We start from the raw sequence: 21397 nt of genomic DNA on the forward strand, positions 1-21397 counted from the left end.
TTTGCAGACAGAAATAATTTTAAATTAGAGGCTGCTGCATAGTCTGCTTCTGTGTTCTGGTTGTCCATCTGTTTAGGTCGTTTCTCTGGACTGGAAACATGTCAGGCATTATGTCTTGGATAACTCTGACCACACTGGCAAACTGAAACTGCAGCAAGACTAGATAATACCTACAAGAATGTATCTGATTCTAATACTTTACAGTAATTAATGCAAGTACGGTAATTGATTCATCTATTTATTTGCAGAGAGACTTGGGTCACTGCTATGAACTGCTCAGCTGTGAAAGGCTTTGTAAATAAAATATGCTGCAAGGGTAGAATGGGGGAGACTGGGAACAGCCTGTGTCAGTACAGAAAGTGGAAAACTAAGTTTAAGAGTTGAAGGTAACTCCAAAGAGAAAGATGAATGGAAGGAGCTGTTATGAGAACAGGATTACAGAAGGGCTGGAGGATGGACTGGGAGATGGATCAGGTGGAGCTGTGAAATAAGGGAGTGGTGTTTGCCTTGCTATAGATGAAGAAAGGCAGGCTAAGATTAGATCTTGTTGAAAATAGTTGAGGTAAGATTGGAATGAGAACCATGAAGGTTTTTGCTTATCAGACATTGCAGTGTTTTAATTACATGGATCTAGTCATTGAAGAATGGGCTTAAACGAGATAGTCTTCTTTATCCATTTGAGTGTTTGATACCAAATTGATTAAAATATTTCTGTTTGAGTTTAAATACTCAAAGGTAAGCAGTGTGTATGAAATTCTGCTAAATTCCAGGGATGCAGCTGAGCAGAGGCTGATCTTGGCTTTAGCTGAGTCTCTGTATAATCCATCTCAGTCTTTTTAATTGGTACTTTCGTGTATCTGTCTCTCTTCAAAACTAAAGCTACACTGAGGTTCTTTCTGTCCAGATAAGATAGTATGTTTTTGTTAAACGCCTCTCCCAGACTGTAATTCTATTTGTGGTTTGTACTGTTGACTGTTGATTGTTAGCAGGTTCTGTGATAATGCAATTAGGTGATCCAAGAAGAACGTACAAAGCATTAATAAGCCACATCTGCATAGAGCAGAGTGAAAAATATGATCAACTAGCCATGATACTCATCTAAATAAGATAATATAATTCATTTTGCCTCTTTCTCAGATTGAAAATGTGCTTTGCCTTAATCTCCTTGGAAAAAACAGTGTTTCACTGTGTACTTGATCTGCTACTCAGTGCCACATGAAATTCTGCATTATTGTACATTTGAAGGTGTTCTTATGGTAGAAAAAGTTTTAAACCTTTGAATTAGCTTGAAATAGCATACAGAACTGAACAGAACATTGCAATAAAAAGGAGAAATCTTGCCTCAAAATGCTGCAGTTCTTAGATGCTGAGTAACATCCTCTGTGTGGAAGAAGAGGTGCACTTAATTGCCTTTCCTTCTCTTTTGCTTCCCTTCTCTTCTTCTGCAGGTGGCACCCCCAGTAAGTTTCTGTTTGTGTGAAAGCTTCAAATTGCGTTACTGGCTGATAACTGAACTGGGGGGTGGGAACTGCCTTTTTTCACTGGTAGAACTGGATCCGAGGGCATGTACGAGCTGGAGGCAAAGCCAGGTCCAGTATTTCTTTTTCTTTAGATGGCTTCAGGTTTTTTTCCTTCATAGTAAATTTTTTGTGTAATACAGCTCTGCTCATTTGTTTTTAAAGAGACTGACCATTTATTTTTAAAAAATACTAGAAATGTAGAATGTATTTCATTAAAAGTTGAATCTGTAACTAGAAGAGGCTTCTCCCAGTGGACAAATTTACGAGAGGATTTGGAAGACTGATACTGCTATCAGGGTGTGGGTAACATGCCAGCACTGAAGAAGTGTTTGATGTGTGTACATGTGCTTGCTCTCTTTTAAACTGACCTCAGTGAAACTCAGTGAAAATGACTGCGCAAGTCCATTGTTGCATTTTCCTGGAACTGTGAAAAGAGCTAGGAAGGAAAATGGAGAAGAAAAATGTCTTCTACCTCATCCTTGAGCAGCCTAGTCTGGTGAAACCCTCCTTTGAGCAAGCAGGTTGATTAGGTCATCTACAGTGGTCCCTGCCATACTCAACCATTCTGTGATGCTACAATTCTTCACCAAATTATCTGCAGACTTTCCTGTTGGTGGGGGATGCAATGAATTTGAGCTTTGTATTAAGAAGAAAAAAAATTATTTTAAATGTGATCCAACAGCATTCGGACCTTGATGGAGGTCTGTCTATAGCGTAGTATGAAAATACTAACTGAAAAGAATTTAAAATAAAATAACTTCTTGGAGTTCATTCCTTCTAAATACTTGAGGGCACTTGAGGGCTGTTGGCAATATATGCACAGATTCTGGAATTGAGATGTTGTCACTTGAATAGGTAATTTTCTTGTTGCAAAGACTAACAGGAGAACAAGAAAACCCAGACGGCTTTTGGTAGACATTTGAATCATTCAGAGCATACCACTTGGAGGATATTTTGTCTGAAATCAGATTTTTTTTTTGGTAAACAGAAAATATTAGTTATAACCCTTCCATAGCTAGTTCCTAATGTTAATTGTTAAGACTGAGTTAAACCTGACATTTCTGTTTTTTCATGCCTTTGTTCAACCAGCTAACAGAGTGAGCATAATGATATTGTTAGGTAGGGGAAAGCATCTGGTCACAAGCTTCTGTCCAGATACCAGAATTAGCAGTGAGATTTTTGTGTCCTTATACTTCTGTTCTTCAGTGATGGGACTTGAGTTGGCAGATACAAGTTGAAGTTGGTCAAGGGCAGGAGAGGTGCTGCAACCTTGTTTTCTGCTCTCTAACCTTCATCAGAAAGGGACAGCTGTGTTTTTAATAGAGAAGCTGCATCTTCAGATGTGTCCTGGTTCATTGTCAGTAAGGGCTGTAGAGATTGGGCAAGTTGTGTAAGAGGTGAGAGAAGCGTTTTAAGAAGCTTGATTTGGCTCAAATGTTCCCATTTCCTTGTTGTCTGTTAGTTTTTATAATTTTGTATCATTTATACTCTTAATTTATGCTCTCCTACACTCAAATACAGCATTTGTATGGGCTAGTTGATCTATCTGATCTTTCCTCACTGTCCTCAGAGGTGCCAGATACTTCCTTTGAAATTGCTGTCACGTTGATAGCCTAAGGCTTGGTAAACTTTGGAACATTGCTTGATGTTTCATGAGATAATTCTTTACAACAGTTCCTGATGCCTTTCTGTTCCATTAGCTCTTAGCCATCTGTTGCTTTGATTACACTATTATAGTGAATAAGTGTTTTGGCAAGCTATTTAGCTGTGTTGAAAAATCTTGTTTCTTTGCTTTCTAGTATTTTATTGCTACTGTTTCTTTTTTTTTCTTTCCCCTCAACCTTTTTAGTGCAACCCTTCTTGCTATTTACTTCTTGCTATTCTAAGAAACAGAAGGTGGACCTGGTTTGAGGACATGATGAGGTTTATAACTGTGCTTTATGGCTGTTCTCCTTTTATGTGAAAGTCCTTCTACCAGAAGAAGTTGTGTATTCCAAACAAGGGTTCGCAGCAGGTAGATATTATAACCTAACCATATTTAAATATTTAGTTTTGGAACTCTTGCCTCTTTAAGGCTTAAAATGTGCTTTTCTCACCTAGCCAATGTGTTACATCAGTATTACCTATTACATTTCTATAGAAAATAGTAATATCTTAACCTCTCGTTCCTCTCAGCACTGCAAAGGCCAAACCAGGAAGAACTGAAATATCATTAGAAAGGAGCCTGTATTCTCTGGCTTTACATTGTCAATTTGACCTTTTCATTTATTGCTCAGATTTTAGAGATGAACAGAGTAAAAGACAGATGGGGTGATAATGAACATAGAGATGTGCTTCCCTAAGTAGGCTCATTTTTAGGAGTAGTGATATACCAATTAATTTTTTTGAGGCATGGACTTTTGGAAATGAAATAAAATACTGTTTTTAGACTGCAGCTGAATTTCATTGCCATTTAATTTCTACTTTTAGGGTTTTGTTACTTTTTTCCGCAATTAAAATAGCTGAGTGATAGCTCAAAGCAAGAATTCCAACAATTATTATTAAATTATTAATGCTGCTCAATCAGTCATTTTGCCTTGACTGTGACTGAGGTGGCTAAATTTTCTTCAGTACTTGCCTATTTGAGCTCCTTATATTGAACTGTAGCTTTTCCTGGAGTTGCTTCTCATTTTTTCACTTTTGGGGTCTGTAAGAAATCACTAAGAACTACTTGTAATTGGTAGCTGCAAATGCTTACAAACCTTTGTCAATCACTTGGTCTTCAAGTAGTACTTGTCATTGTTTATGGGAAAATTATTTGAAGGAGACAGTGTGTTGTAATGGCAGCAAGACGAGAAGAAGGGACGGATACTATAAAGGAAGATCTGACAGGATTTTCAGTCTCACAAAAGGGTCTTTTTTGGACCTTGTAAAGCTGTACTGTGTTGGAAATAGCAACTGCTCTCTCATACAAACAAAATGAGCTGTGTGAAGTAAACTTAGAAAAACAACTGAAATAGTTCCCAATATAGCAAATCTTGTATCAAATGAAATTAGTTAGTACTAAGAGCCAGTCAAAGTATAATCTGGAAACTTTTTGCATTTACTCTGTAAAGACTGCAATAGCCTTTTGTATTCCCTGTCAGAGAATATACATTAGTTTATCAGCTGGTTATTTCAATATGCATCCTGTTCTAGGGTTATTGTATTTTAATGCTGATTATTTCTTGATGGCTAGGGAATTTGTGGTATTTGTTGCTTGCCATGTTGTCAGACCACTCTGTTTAAGTAATTCTGGGACTAATCAGTAATTATAGATCTTCCTTCAGGTAAGCAACATAAGTAATGCTTTTTGGGCTGTATTACACTCCTCTGCTTGTGTATGGGACATGGTAAACATTTTGCTAAGTAAGAGTAGGATGTGGCAGCACACTGAAATCACAGCTGTTGAGTAATATACATACATGCATACATACATATTCATATATGTGTGTGTGTGTGTTTTCATTTATGTAGAGAAAATGTTCTTTTGGGCTCCTGCCACAGCCTTCCCTGAACAAGGTCATTAGTTCTCTGCAGAATTGTAAAGATTTTCGGCCAGAGTTACTGTTCTGGTTTTAATAAGCAAATTAGAAATGTTCTTGTGTACATTAATAGCCTTGGAACATAATTTCTAAGTAAGGGACTAGTCGGAGTTTGACACCTCTGCGTGTGATCCTTCCAAACTGAAACATGAATAGTGGTGCAGGTACTTGTGAAATTTAACTAAATGGAAGTTAACTATTAGTTACATTTGTAACCATACTTCTTCATGAAAATTGTCACAGATAATTGTCACAGATAGTATTGACCAAAAATACTTTTGCCAATAAATATTTCTTTGAGAAGGAAGTTGATAGTCCACACAGGTGAAAACCCTGCAGCATGGGATCTTATGGACAGATTGGCCCTGGATAAAGAAATAATGATGTGAAGAACTGGGTGGAGAATAAGGAACCACATGATGAGGCCCATACCCTGAGAAGGTACAGTGTGAGTTTGGAAGCTGTGTTTGTAACACTTAAGCTGATTAGTTTTGTCTGTCATCCATGTTTCTTACTTTAGGTTTGCCCTGACTAGGAATCTCCCCAAATTAGCTCAGTGTCATCACCACACTCCCTTATGAGGACCAGGCTTGCTCATCCAAGCTGTATTTCCAGTGATGAAAAAGAATCTTGCTCTTTCTTTAGCCGTGCTTTCATGAGGTGGTTCTGATAACACTAGTGACAATCATAAAATAAAACACTACAATCTTGAACAATATAAAATAGTTGCAATATTGGCATTTGACCGAAAAAAAATCCTTGATTCCATCTTAGGAGATATTTTCAAATTAGAAATGTGATACATATTTATTTAAGTCTCTAATGACATTTCTATTAAGTCTTCACAGGGTTATTATCTATGTGGGAAAGGAAGTGACCAAAAGGGGTTCTGCTCTGCAGAATGACTGTGGCTGTCATGCTGCCCTGGACAGCATCTCCTGGGGTTTGAGTCTGGTCACCTGCTCTCGAAAACAACCACGTGATTTAATTGTGAAAAACACACATTCATACTAATGACTGCATGACACTTATTTTTCTTCTTGTCTGTGATTGTCTACAGAACCAAGTGGGATGGGATGGGATAAAATGAATCAAAAATGATGTTAATAAAATGAACAGTTGTCATTGATAGAGAAAATGAGCAAGTGCATCTGGTATGAACATCTCTTCATAGTTCCTTCTGAATGAGTGTCTGTTTTGCTAAAACATAAATTGAAATACACAGGCCTTGTTTTCAGGTGGTGGCTGATGCCACTCTTGTGACTGAGCTATTTAATGTATTGTCTGATGGATGCTGAGAAACCTCAATGTTTTAAAATATTGGTGAGAGTTGTTTCATGGTAGAACTAGCTTTTGAGCAAGTTGATTTTTCTTTGTTTCCATCATATGTTGAACTGATGATTCACTGAGGCTTCCTAAGTTCTTAAATTTGTGGAATTTAGTTTCCATGTAACATACATTATGACATGCCAGATGGAGAATTGCTTTTAATGGAGAAGGGTGTTATTGGTGGACTTAATGCATCTCTCCATAACTCCTTGATTCCTTATAATTTTTTGCATCTGAAGATCACTGTAGTTAGTCTTTGAGTAGGTAGTGTCGTGGGCCCACAGTTTGTGGGGTCATGGTTTTATTTCACTGGTGTATGTCTGTGTTTATGCACTTTAGATTATGCTGTATTGCTAACATATTACTAAATGCTGTTCTGTTTTTCTTGGCCCCCTACTCTCTTGATTGCCAAAGCTTAAAGTTTATGGCATATGTACAAATTTTTTATTGTGCTAATTTATTATGTAAAAGGGTTTTTTGTTTTAAGACACTATCTTGTGAGAAGCAGGTTTGCTCTTAATCTAAGATTTTTACAGAGTAGAATCAGTCTGCTTTGTGTTTGGTAAAAACCACTACTTCTGAGTCTTTATTTATAAAGCAAGACATTTAAAGCAAAAAGTGACATAGAATTTTATGAACAAATATGCTAAGGATAATGCTTTAAAATTGCTAAGTGTAGTTGCCTGCAGTGGCAGACAACTTGGTTATAAAATACTGCTGATGAACTCATTAAATTCCATATCAAAAGTAGTGGTATTATTTTCCCTATTGTTCCTGTTGGATAGCTGTTCTGAATATCATTCTCTGATGTGATACCATTTTCCATTGTAAATTACTGTTATAGTCAGTTCTTTTTAACTTTGTATGTTTTCCATTCGATAAAAATTGTGACAGTATTTTGAATCTTGGAACTGTTTAGGTTTAAGCTTTGTCAAATAGGAGTAAGTTATTAGGGACAAAGTCTGTTGGTAGTGGCAAATTCTGTAATACTGGTTCTCAACTTTTTGTCTAGTGTGTATTAATGATAAACAGTTTAATTTTAAGGTGTGTATGCAAGCATGAAAGTACAATCATTTGTTTCCTTCCTGCTTTTCAACATTCTCTTTTCACATACTTTTTTTGCCCAAGAGATGCTTCGTTTTTTTTAACATATTGTCTAAACCTGCAAAGTAGCTGTGCATAAAAATTGCAATTCTCTCAGGGTTAGTCGTAAACCAGCAATGGACTGTTACATACCCTGTCTAGGGCATATAAAACAGAAACTGTTTTTGAAGTGGGAAAGTTGCTATATATGAAACAAAAAAAGAATGCACTTTGTTGTCAGGGATTTGATGTATCTCTAATTCCTGTTACACAAGATGAACACGTGAGCTCTAAGTCCTGTCTGTGGTCATGCCCAGAATTCAAAGCAAATAAGAAATAGGACTTCTGCACAATCTTTGTTCCGTTCTAGTTTTAACTTTGGTCCTAGATTTGGAAGACAATTTGAGTGAATAACATGTTTCCATAATGATATGTTTTGGTTTGACAACTTCTGACTATAACCAGTTCTTCTGAAATACATCTCAGGCTCTGTTGAAGCATATTTTTGTGTCTTTCTTGACCAGTAGCTGCAGAGTTAGTTTACTAAACTATTATGTGGGAGCTCTGAGATTCATCTTTTGCTTGCAATTATTTGTGCCTGTACTGCCTGTTTGACAGGAAAATCAGTATGTGGCCACTGATTATTCAAGGCTGGATAGTTCTCAGCTCACCTTTTGATTCTGTTGTGGTTTTTTGGGGGGTTTTGTATATGAACATCAGAGCCTGACTGAAATCTGCTTGAGTGCTTATTCTTACTGTAGTAGTAAGGTATTGATTTTGTGTTCCTGACTCTCTACCTGGTTTCATAATTTTGCAAGTTTTCTGTAAAAATTAGAACAATTTAGGAAAGGCTGGTAAATGAGTTGTGTCTTTTCTACCTTTGCTTTCCCCCCCCCCCCTTTCAGTTTCATTATCTTTCTCCCTTCCAGAGTATTTTCATTCTATTCCCTGTCCTCTTCCCATTTATATTTTCTTTCTCTTGTTCATTCTGTCCCCAAATTCCCTCTTTGCATTATACTACTCTTCATTTTCTGACATCCCATTAATCTTCCAGTCTTTGTGGCTTACTTTCCCACCTCCACAAGCACACCCACAGGATGCTTAGAAATTTTACAGCATACCCAGTTGTCAAAAAACTAAACCTACAAGTCCCAGACCCGTAATACTATGCTGGGAATGCTCATTAACTCCCACACTGTTTGGAAAAAGAAACCAGTACAGTTAGTATAAGGTCTGCAAACCATAATACATGCCTAATATTCCACTAAACCTGGGAACTCCTCATTGAGGCTGGGAAAGAGGGTGGGATCTGGCTTTTTTGCTTCCATTGTGGTTCTGATTTTTTCCAGAAACCCTAGAAAGAGTGACATGAACACGTAGTTATAGGAGTGTGACCTCTGAAACATTAGGTTTGAGAACACATTGTTCACCAGTGGATCAGAAAACCTGTTTCAGCAGATGGATGTCCCAGCAAGTGTATCCTCAGCACTGCAGCTGCATTGTAGCTTTACTGCCCTGATTTCAGTGCAAGTTGGAAAGTAGTGGATCACACCCTCTTTCTTTGTCTCAAAGTGTTTGTCTGAAAAAAACTGTGACCCAGGGAAGCTGGAGCCGAGTTGTGTTGGTTCTGCAGCAGACCCTTTAGGTGTCAGTGGCTGTGCAGCTGCAGCCACTAGCAGGGAGGAGGCAATCGTGTCAGGTCTCAGTGCCAAAGCCAAGCTGGGGTTTGTAGTGACCAGTGCCTGTGGTCTCAGCTGTCTCTGGCCAGTCTGGGTGCCAGGATTTCTGCCAGAACCATGTTCTTTACTGCTGGCAGAAGTCACGAATTAAAATGACAGAAAAGACTGCATCTGTAATGTGTGTATGATCAACTGATGGCCCCCTCTAGTAATAGGCTGTGAATGCTAATTAAAAAAGCAGTATTTAGTGTATAGATGACACTATTTAGTTTCCAAAGGCAATAATTTGAGGCTTTTCTCTTGCTAAATAGCACCAATGCCAGTGTTTAGTGTTGCTCAGTGGAATTATCATCAGATTCAATCTTAATCAAAGGTCTCTTAAACAGTGGACCTGAAGAGTTTTCAGAGTTTTCACTTTCCTGTGTTGAGTTTTTTTGTGTGTGTGTGTGTTTGTTTTGGGTTTTGGGGTTTTTTTTTTGCAGGCTTTGAAAATAATCACTGCATTGCTTTGTATTCTTAATTCTGCTGTGAGGAAGTTTTATCAGCCTTAGACATGGAAATGTAGAAATACAAGCTCAAATTCTGGAGTAGTCAGTAGTAGGGGCTTGACCTGCTTGTTTCTGCTTATCCTTCATTTGCACTTTTTTTAAAGCCTGTATCACGTTTAATGAACTATTGGGCACTTAAATGACAGTACTGTAACAAACACTGTGTGTTGAAGCAATATTAGTAGCTACACCATAGCTGAGTCCAGCTGTGCTGTGACTAACCCCAGGAGTATTGAGTCAGTCACTGATAACTCACCCCAGGTTAGGTATTGCCAGCTGTGCTTCCTGTTCCTTTTTTTCCATCCTTCATATTCATAAGACAGCACCAAAGGAAGCTGAGCAAAGCATTGCTAAGCAATCAAAGGAAATCAATCCTCTCCTTTACCCTCTGTTCTCTGTTAGGCAGTAAGGATGCTGGTTACTTAAATGAAATGAATTAGCAGACTGAACTTAAAAGATGCACTTACCCACTAAAACGATGCTTCATCCTGGATAAAAGCCCCGAGTACTACAGTCAAACATAGTATTTTTTTTTAATATCTTCTTTCTCCAGAACCCTACTCAAGTGGGAACTGCTCTTCAGGTTTTCCATAACCTTGGGACTTTGAAGGATACCATTGCTAACGTGGTGGATGGATACTGCACAGTTCTGGAGGAGAACATAAAAAATGCTTTGGATATCAAAGTATTGACCCAACCATCTCAAACTGTGACAAGAGGTGAGATATTTGTTTTAAAGAGAATAAATGATTTTTTTTTTTTGACAGGAGTGCAGTATATTGTCAAATGGAGGAAACTATCAAATCCAAGCCTGTTTCAGGAACGTTTCGCTGCTTGCTTTAATTAGTAGAGGGTGGGAGTAGACATATCTCAGAAATCATCTAATTTGGCTTTGTAAGCCAAAATTGAGTCTGTGTTACTGGGCTCAGAGGCTTTTCTTTATTCCTCCCTGCCTCTCTTTACTAACTTGCCCAGAAAATCTTCCCTATTAATTTACAGCTTTTCAGCATATTTTTACCAGTTTCTCATAAAAAGGTGAATCCAAATTCTGCTTTCTTTGTATTGGTGGGAGGATCATGGGTAGAAATTATTTGCAAGCAATGGAAGAAACCTGCAACTACATTGTGATGCTTTTGTCTTTCCTTTGCTGTTACATCCTGCGCAACTGCTCATGGCATTGCCTTGGTGTTTCTGTGGAGGTCTGAATTGGTGGAGCATGTAACAGTGACACACACTGAAACATCCCCGCTGAACTTCAGTGAGTTGACGTCTCAGTTGAGGCAGCTGAGGCCATTCACAAGGCTCTGTTCTGAAGGTGTTTTAGGCTGCTTTGATTTGAAAAAAAGTCTTTGTCAAAGTGCATAGAGCTCTGTATTCCTAATGTTTTAATTTTCACATGTGGAAGCTGAAATGTACTGCTGTGTGTTTTTAAAAACCGTTTAGGTGGCCCTGGTAGAGCTGCTATGCCAACACCTGGGAACACAGCAGCTTTTCGAGCAGCCCTCTGGACAAACATGGAGAAACTCATGGATCAGATCTATGCTGCTTGTGGACAGGTACTCAGCAGCTAATTCTTGTTTGTCTAGTCATGCAATTTTGGATATAAGAATTCAGGTGCCACTTTTTCTCTCAATTTTTTTTTTACAGGTGCAGCATTTGCAGAAAGTATTGACAAAGAAAAGAGATCCCGTATCACATGTCTGCTTCATAGAGGAAATAGTAAAGGTAAAGTTTTAATTTACCTTACTATGCTTTAGTAATTCTGTTAAGGAAAGTGTGGTCAGAGAACGGTTTTGTTTGCAATTTTACAGTTACATATATTTTTTAAATTAAATTGATGGGGAAGTGTTGAAAAAATCAAACTAACATTGAAAGATACATTTGTGGTCTGTGGATTACATCTGTAGGATGTAAACATGTTCTTTTTGAAATGATTTCTTTTATTTTAAAGGGAGTTGATAAGGCACCACTGTCAGTTTTTATTATGGATCATTAATGTCATTCCATTATACCATGTGATTTGAGTAATTAATTAAGTCTGTTAGTTTGCATAGGAGAATGTGTCTTCATCCATCACTTTCAGCCATCTGTTCCTCACTTCTTGACAATTTCTTCCCTGAAAAACAATTATGGCTGTTCTTTTGAATACCTATTATTTTCCATTCAATTGCATTGCTTCATATTCATATTTAGAATAATTTGATTAATGGTCTCCTTCAGCGTTAGGAACAGGATTACTGAAACTATCTCATCTACCTTAGTAGAAGAGAGCAAAAACAAAAGACATGTTCCTGCTGACATCTCTTTTCCAAGTGTATAACTGGATTTCAATTTACATTGACTTAATTTTTAAAATATCTTGGGGAAGCTCTTCATATGCAAACATGATCTTAACATTGAAAGCAAATAATGAAGGTTAAATACAGCATTTAATTTTATCTGTCTGTTAAGCCCATCTCCAGAAGGTGTTACTTTTCTGTGAAGCTCTTCAAGCTTCTCTTTCTGTGTTAAAAAACCCAAACCCCCTCAACAACAAAAATAAAAATCAAAAAAGCTCCCACAAACCTCCTCAAAAAGTTTACAAACTTTTAGCATGTTTGCTTCATTAAAAAGTTTAATCTGGCAAAAAATATCTATCTATTGCTGCCTGGGTGGATCAGCCCTTTAGTGGATTAGCATGTTTAGGGAGAAACATCAAAACCTGGAAACAGACCAGAAACTCTGAAAGGCTCAGGAAGAGTTTGGATGGAAAGGGAGCTTAGATAAATGATCAGTTCATGAGTGCCTCCCACCCTGTGCCTGTGCTTCCTGCTACTCATTCCTCCCTTTTGTAGAACAGCACTTAAAAAGGAGTTTTTCCATTTCTTGAAGTTGATATTAGAGGGAAGTCAAAGGAAATATTTTATCATCCTGGAGAATAAACAAACAGGGAAAATGCATCTCAATAGAAGATGTTAAGGAAAAACTCATTAGAATATAAAAGGCTTTTGCGTGGTCGTATGCTAAGCATATTCCATGATATCTCTGATTACCCTTCCTTCCCTTAAAATTCATATTGTTGGATTGCATCTAAGTGACAAATGGGTGAGGTCACAAACAGTAGAGTTGCTATTTAGACAAAACCTGGCAAGTACTACACACTGATACAGGGGCCTCTCAAGAAAATGGATTTTATCTCTTCATAAAATCATAATGTTTTTTACTAATTTTTAATCAGACCTGTACTAACTTTGTATTTTATATTAATTTTTGATTTTAGCTTGTACCTTAGAGTCTGTCAGTTATCTTAACCATGCGTAGCTTTAGACTAAGTGGAATTCAACCCCGTAGGTGTAAGATGAACTTCAAGAAACCAAAACCTTGTTTAGATGAGAGGCTAAACTGTAAGAAATAAATCAGAAAACCTGTCGAGATTAGAGACTTGAAGCTGTAACATTGTTTAGTTAAAAGGAAATGTAAGGCTACAGAGATAACAGCCCATTAGATCTGTTAAGAGTCACCCAAAATACGCTGCTTAACTCTGGGGAGGGGTTATCTGTTGTAACCAAGTATATAAGCCTGGAAACACAAAGGTCTTGTGGAACATGTCTGTGGTGGACCTAACACCCCCATGTTCCCAGTGCTGAATAAAGGGAAGGATTTTGTTCTATTCTATTGGATTTGATTGTTTCTTAATTCACACTGCTGAAATTCCAGAGTGTACGTGCAGATGGCTGTATGGGAGAGTATGAATTGGTTTGTACATTGATGATAGATATAAATAAGAAGTTGGTATGTTGCCATTTACTAATGAAGATCCATCCACCAAACCAAACCAAAACATGCTTTCCTCAGCAAGTGTTCTGGAGAGGGAGGAAAGTTGGATTTTCTTTATTGTATTCAATTTCATTAATAAACTGAGCAAATGAACAAATCAAACTAAAGGTACTAACATTGTACCCATTTGCTAGGGCAGCATGCCCACTCCAGAAGATAGGAAAACGAATCATCCACTCTGCAGTCTGTGCTCTAATTACTGTTACTGATGTCAACATTATTTTATAGTCATCTTCTGCAGCAGCTGCAGTACGACTTTGCCTGTCCATCTGCTTCCTTGTTTTGATTACTGCAGTGCAAGTACCATCCTAGGAAGCATAAGAGAGGAGGAGACCCAGCCTTTTTAAAGCACAAGTCCTTTAATAGCAAGGAAGTTACTTGCCCTTTTTTTTTTTAAATTCATCATTCTCTTTTTTCCATTGGGGACTTTTTGTGTCCTTCTCTTCACAGCACAGCCTGCAGTTTTTCTAGTTTTGTATTATGATCTCAAATAATGTGCTTTCCAGCCTTCTAATTACCTGTTACCATAATAATATTTAGTAGTGTTGCATCATGTTGTATCCAAAAATGTAATTTAAAAAACAATAACCAATTAATTAGAGCTTTCATAAAAACTCTCAGTTAAAAAAAAAAAGAAACAAAACAAAACCTGACAGATGGAGAAACTGAGGTACAGAACTTGGAAAATTTATAAATACTGGAGTTCAGTGAGGGGGCAATGACGACACCAGCATCTTTTCTACCCTATGGTTTCTTTTACAGAATTCCCTTCCAATTTTTTCCAGCATTAGATGTGGCCAAGAGTTAAGTGACATAGCCAGGCTTACATGAGCATCATGTAAGAATCTGGAGATTAAATTTATACTGCACTTTTTTCCATTCCTTCCCTTTACAGATCTAGATTTTGGTATTTTTCATTTGCCACAAAATGAAATTAATGCAGTTTTGAGAAAGTGCATGCTCTTATTGTGCCTTCTAAAAACTGCTACATTTCATACTAGTAATGAACTAGAGATTCATTATTAATTTTTACCTATTAAAATTACAGATTTAATTTTAAAAAGTTATGACCTATTTAAAGGAGATACATGGTTTTTTTAAGAGTGAGTGAACATTTTTGTGTGGTTTATGTAAGAAAAAAAGACCTTTAATGACTACATTTTATTTAAGCAAGGTTAAAAGAATTCAGAATTCATGGAGTTCTGTTTTCTAGTTTTGGGGGAAATGAATAGAGCTTTCATTGTATACATTTTTTAAAATATAGGATTATTGTGTTCATAATGTTAATGGTAAAATTAAAATTTCAAATGAGATTTAAATAATGTAAATTTGATATTTTTATTCACCTAATGACTGGTTATTTATATCACTTCTTTCAATTGCATAATTCACCTTCAGAGAGCTAATAGGTTACTCCAGTTTGTTCTGCTTTATTGCTTCTCTTTCAGTGTGTAGTGACTAATCCTTCCTCAGCTGTCGTAATACCTAAACTACAATTGACTTGAGTGTAAGTCGCAGCAGAAGGTGTCTTTCTGTGACAGCCACCTTTATAATTAGAGATAAGAGTCCCTCTAAGCCCCTTGTAAAAGAGTCGAAAATGATCTCTGATCCTCATCTATTTTGGTGTCACTCCTACATAGGCATCAGGGAGCAGTGCTGGGAAGTGAGAAGCAGGGGCTGAAAAGCAGCAAATCATTTTGTAGGGGGGATCTGGGGTGGTCGATGGGAAGGGTGAGCTGGGGTCTCTCCACTGGGCAGGAAGGTGCTGGCTCCCTGTGGGAGGGCAGATCTGCCCTTGGTTGCCTTTGGGTGTCCCGTTTATTGGCAGCTCAGGCACATCACAGCCCCTGTCATTTACGTAAGGCTCTGGGTAAAAAAGCAAGCTGAGAGTTGTAGGGAGTGTTATTATGCACTTTGTGGAGGGCTCTTATCATTGCTGCTGCTGCTGAACGTTTGGTGAGTAAGCAGGCTATTTTCCTGAGTTGTCAACACTGGCAATATGAGGTGTTAATGATACAGAAAGAAATGTCCTCAGCATTACATAAGATAAAGAAAATAAATGGAAAATATAGATATTTATTGACAGAGGTCACTTACATTTCACCTTCTTATTTCTCCTCCTCGTCCAAATGTGTTGAAAAATGTTGCTGCTTTGAAATTATTCACATCTATCATAACATATTCACATTCAGTTGACCCAATTAAAAAATAATCCCAAGTGGAAAAAACTGAAAAATAATCCAATTATTGCTGTGTGTGAATTCAGAAAATAATATGGTTTTCACCTATTATTGCAAGTATGTGATTTATTTTTCAGTGTTTTTTGTAGGAGCAGAATTGGATTACTTGCTCATCATTTCTACTGTGATTTCTTTTTAAGCAATAATGTGGTACTTTGTGGAGATCTAAACACAAGTGGATGAGCAGGGGTTTGATCCACAAAATATGAAAGATGCTCTTTATTTCAGACCACAGATTGCCCTGCTGAATTCACTTACATGACTTTTAAGGACTCTCTTAAAAACTCAAGAAGGTCATACCAGTTAAAAATCCTGATTCTCATTTTGAATGGGTCCGTGTGCCCACAGAGGCACACTAAAAGTAATTTGATTCTAATTCACATGGGAGGGTCAGAGCCTGTGCGATGGTTTTCTAATGACACTACGCTTTCTCTAGAACTTTAATTCTGTTTCTCTGACAGAAATATTCAGCTGTGAAGAAAAGGGATGGTGTGGAGGTTGCATGGGTTAGTAGGTAATAATGACCTTCGTTCTTTTTCACTTCTGGTTTGGTGGGGTTTGTGCAAATTGTAGATTGGTGATGACTGCAGGTCATTAAGTTGGTTGGTCTGCAGTCAGCCTGCCATTGAGAAAGAAATACATTTAGCAGAAGTGCTGCCTTTTATCATCGTTCGTGTCAATCTTACCTGAACAGCCACGGGCTGAGTGGACATGGTAACGAACCACCCTCTCATCCTTGGAATGGGTATGAAGTAGTCAAGGTGAAAGCATAGTTTGAATTGAAGCTGTACACACTAAATCACTTCTCTGGATAGAAGAAAGATGTCAGATCCCTTGGGTAGTTACTGGCTTTTGAACACTAAGTTCATTTACTGCCAGTTGATGCATATCTTGCAGGAATATGGAAGGATTAATTAACGATTTAAGTAGTTTTGAAGATATAGGGCACTGTTTAATACCTAAGTATTTTTGTTCCTTACAAATTAGTTTTTCTGAGGAATCACTTAAGAATTCTAATATTCCACTTGGGAAAATGCACAGTCTTAACTTTATTTTCTAGATAAGAAGGTTGCATTTAAAAAAAAAAAAAGACCAAAACAGGTTTTGTTTCATGTTTTCAGCTGCATAAAGAGACCTTTTTAAAATGTTGCACTACTGCTGGAAGTCTAGAAAGTATTACACCTTGGGTATAAACTGATCAACCCAGTGTAATGAAATTCTATGCCCGGCAGTAAAACAAAAAAACAAGGTCATTTTTAAAATCACAATGTCATTTATTGACATCTGTTCACCTGTAATGTATAATGTAAACAACATTAGAAATTTAAATTCACTCTTATTTTAGGGAATTCAATCTTGACTAAGAATACAGAAAAGGTTTATTGAAAACACATACAGAATTTGTCTGTTTCTTTACTGATTAATTGCACAACTGAGGATGATGGCTTTTTGTTCAGTCTAACATTTGGCAATTGTGTTGCTATAGAAATAGCGCAAATAGATTTCCTTATTTCTGTCCCATAAGATCTTGCTGTACAAAATTGTTAAATCATTTGTATAGTTGCTTTATTGGTGGAAAAAATATTTAGACTGTCCATTAAATGTCTTCTGTTTTTAGAGCAACATTCACAAGTCCCGTATATCTTTACGGCGGAGCCTTTGATTACAGATAGAAAACACTGTATGTATTAGTATGCAAAGCCTGATTTCAGGAGCCTGCAGCAACTAGCTGCATGATAATATTCACTATATTGTTTTACATTTCAAAGAGGCTTCACAATAAAGATGTTTTTCACATTCTACTCAAAGTATCAAAATTTCTACACAGAAAAATAAGTTGGAATTGATTGTCATGAAGTGGGAGCCAGTTTAGAATCAGTGGGTCAGATTTATTATTTGAATGTTAAAATAGCTATTTTAGACACACACAAATATGATAATTCACAGATGGGAAATTATACTCATTAAGTTCTAAATTTACAGTGTGGAGGAAATAGAGACATTTGTAAAAATAAATATGTGTCCTTTCAGCATCTTCTTGCATTCTTGTCTATTACTGAATGAGGGAGTACTTTCGTTCTCATTCCTTAAATTCAGATTTAATGTCAGATACTAAGTAGTTGTATAAAGAACAGAGATGAAAAGATTTCATTTCAGTAGTAGCAAAGTTAATTAGTAGTTTGGTATGTTTTTTTTTAATGAGATAAGCTGTTCTGGGTTTATGTTTGAGGACACTTGACATCAGTTTTCCAGGCTGCAGCGTTAATATTATTGTATCGTGACAGCAAATGCAGATCTTTTAATATCCTTGCTCTGATGGTATTGGTACTCAGCCCACAACTGTTCAGTGGTTTATTAACTTACTAGTAGCTGTTAGTGAAAATAGGTCATACTTTTTGAACTGGGAAATCAAATCACTTTCATGTGAGTGAGAAAGGGTTCAGCACATGAATTCTGTCAGTCTGTAGTTTTTTCCTTGATCTTGCAAGCAGGCAACATTGACTCTAAATTTGAAATCTATACAGTAGAGTAATAATGTCACTTCACACTATTAACAAGTCTGCTTATGTGCTGTAATACAATGCACTGAAGGTATAAAGACCTCTGGAAAAAAATTAATATGCAAGTATAATTCCCCCCACCAGTTCATTCCATACCAGTAAAAGAATACTGATCTGAATCCTTTCCTTACCACCAGTCATTGTATGGGAGATGATTGAACCTACAGGCTCTCCCAGTTGCCCTGTGTTCAGAAATTCAGCTTTTTATGAATATAGGGTTAATCATGAATAGCCCAGCTGAATGGCCAGGCCCAGAGTGCTGATCAGTGGTGCAGAGTGTAGCAGGGAGCCAGTGGTGAATGCAACAGGTCAGTACAGGGCCCAATCCTATTTAAGACCTTCATTAATGATCTGGATGGTGGGGCAGAGTGTACCCTCAGCAGGTTTGCTTAGGACACAAAACTGGCAGTAGTGGCTGATGCTCCAGGGGGTTGTACTGCCATCAAGAGGGACCTCAAGACTGAAGAAATGGGGGCTGACAGAACCTTATGGAGTTCCATATGGAGAACTGCAAACTCCTGCAGATGGGGAGGGACAACCCCAGGCACTGGCACATGCTGGGGGCCACCCAGCTGGAAAGCTGCTTGGCAGAAAAGAACCTGGGAGCCACCAGCTGAACACAGCAAGCAGTGTGCCCAGGTGGCAAAGAAGATGAATAATATCCTGGGATGCATTAGACAAAGTATTGCCTACAGCTTGAGGAAGTGATCCTTCCCTTTATTCACCACTGGTGAGTCCACACCTGGAAGCACTGTGTCCAGTTCTGGGTTCCTCAGTACAACAGAGATGACACACTGAAGAGAGTCCAGCAAAGGGCTGCAAAGGCAATGAAGAGGCTGGAGCATCTCCTCTGTGAGGGAAGGCTGAGCAATCTGGGACTGTTCAGCCTGGAGAAGAGAAAGCTCAGGTGGATCTCATCACTGTGTACAGATACCTGAAGGGAGGGCGCAGGGAGGACAGAGCCAGGCTCTTCTCAGTGGTGCCCAGTGGCAGGAGCAGACAAACTGAAACACAGGACGTTCCCTCCGAATGTGAGGAAACACCTTTTCACTGTGAGTGTGACTGAGGACTGGCATAGGTTGCCAGAGAGGCTGAAGAGTTTCCGTCCTTGGAGGTCTAAGTGGCATTGCTTAAACAAGTGTCTCCAATCAGATGACTTCCAGAGCTCCCTTCCAACCCCAGCCTTTCTGTGATTTGTTGACTTGCAGCTTAAAATCTCTGCCTAAAAGGCCAGTCTGCTGCTTTGAAATTGTCATCTATTAAATAAGACTTTTTCTGTCCTAGACCAGCATAAGTGTTAAACTATTGAATAAGTAAATACTAAATATTAAATTTTACACTTACTATACTTGTATAATTGGGGAAAGATTCAGTTTTATTATTTTACAACAGAAAGGTTTGGATAAGAAAACCTTATCTTAAATAAAATTTGCTAGTTTGTGTTCACCTAGAATGCACAGGCCTACATTCAACTTTTCATTGTCGGGCTGGGACAGAGAGCAGGATGACCTAGCACTGTCCAGGTATCTCCTGGCACTGACATGATGATGTATTGTTACACAGTCTTAATTCCCTTATCTAAATCCCCTTGTATTGGGAGAAGATTGCACTGTATTACTATTTGTGCAGATTATTGACTATAGAAACTTTGTAGTAATAGTTGAAATAGTTCTACATGGTAAAAATATTTTTAGCTGATAGGTGATTATGGCCCTGATTCAACAAAGCTCTGTCTAGTATTCTAATAAAGATAAACTTTGTCCAGTTCACATACACAATAAAGTGAGCCCCACTGTTGAGAAAATGCATTGCCATTTGTGGTCTAGCCTGCTGGACGTATTTTGTCTGATTTATGGGTATAATTTTCATGAGCAAATCATTCTTATGTGAATAGTATGTGTGACTGAGTACCTAATTTTTAAGCAGCATGAAAAAGGGTAAAATTACAGTGAATAACCCAGAGTGGAATTTGATTGTTGTGTTTCTCTATTTCATCCTAGACAAATGCAAGTGGGTTTCCTAGAAATAACATTTTCAAAAGTAGCTGTGTGTTTATAGTCCGTAGCTGTTTCATAAGCACCTTTCTATTCCCCTGATTGTGGACAGATGTCCAGCAGGTCAGAATGACAGAGCGTTGCCCTAGTTTATGTTGCTGGGCTGTTGTTCAGTTCATTTCTGAAAACAAAAAATTAACAAGGGGAAGACAGATCTGAGTTGTCTTGCACTGCCTCAGGAATTGCACAGGGACTCCTGAATGTGAGTGCCTTCTCAGCTGATCAGTTTTGGGGAATAAAATGGTTACAGGAACAGCAGCGGCAGTATTTTTAATTCCCAGTTTGGGTTGGTAGATTATTAGTTTATGTAGGTATACTTTAGGTATAGGAGCATTTTCATCATAGATTTTTGTATTAGAAAATAACCAGTTATGTGGCTGACCTTAACTCCCCAACCATTTTGTAGTGGTGCAAAGTATGATTAATCTACAGATTTTCTCTGTTGAGATCAAAATAAAGCTGTGAGCAGATAGTACTGTTAATTCAAAAATGCTGAGTTAAATGGATCTGCTTTTGGGCAAAAGTTCTGGTTTGCCATTATAGTCTTAAAGTTGCTTGCAATTAATGTTCATAGGTGTATTTGCTTGTATTTCGTCATGGGGAAGGTATGTATATACCAACCTGAATCTTGCCTCTCATGAGTTTTAGATACCATCAATTACAGTTAAGGTTGTTTTGCTGAAGAAAGAACATATTTCATTGGAAGAGGAAATAGCATTTTATTTTATGCTAAAGTGCAATAATTTCCTTCTGAGAGACTTCCAATTATGTACGGATGTTTTCTGTAGGTTATGTATATGCAGTATGCACCTGAAACAGCTTTGCAGCAGATAACAGTCGCTCTCAACTTCCAAAGGTTTATGTGCTCTCTGTGTTATTAACACATACACTGATGGGGAACAGGGAGGAATATGATAGAGCGGTGACCTTTTTTCAGTGTTGTTGGTTATGGCATAGGAAGCTGTTGGAAAATGATTGCTACAGAGCTGAAAAGATAATCGGAT

The 21397-nt window shown here is 37.7% G+C and overlaps 1 protein-coding gene across 1 annotated transcript in view; it reads left to right on the forward strand.

The window, feature by feature from the left end:
* The window catches only part of COG5 (component of oligomeric golgi complex 5), a 179434-nt gene that overhangs the window by 104551 nt on the left and 53486 nt on the right, over positions 1 to 21397 (forward strand). The window contains exons 8-10 of the mRNA XM_071552623.1: positions 10276 to 10441; positions 11166 to 11278; positions 11370 to 11447. Coding sequence (XP_071408724.1) covers positions 10276 to 10441; positions 11166 to 11278; positions 11370 to 11447 — 357 coding nt within the window. The remainder of the gene's footprint in view (positions 1 to 10275; positions 10442 to 11165; positions 11279 to 11369; positions 11448 to 21397) is intronic.

This window comes from Pithys albifrons, chromosome 3 (genome assembly GCF_047495875.1).
Source record: "Pithys albifrons albifrons isolate INPA30051 chromosome 3, PitAlb_v1, whole genome shotgun sequence".
NCBI lineage: Eukaryota > Metazoa > Chordata > Aves > Passeriformes > Thamnophilidae > Pithys > Pithys albifrons.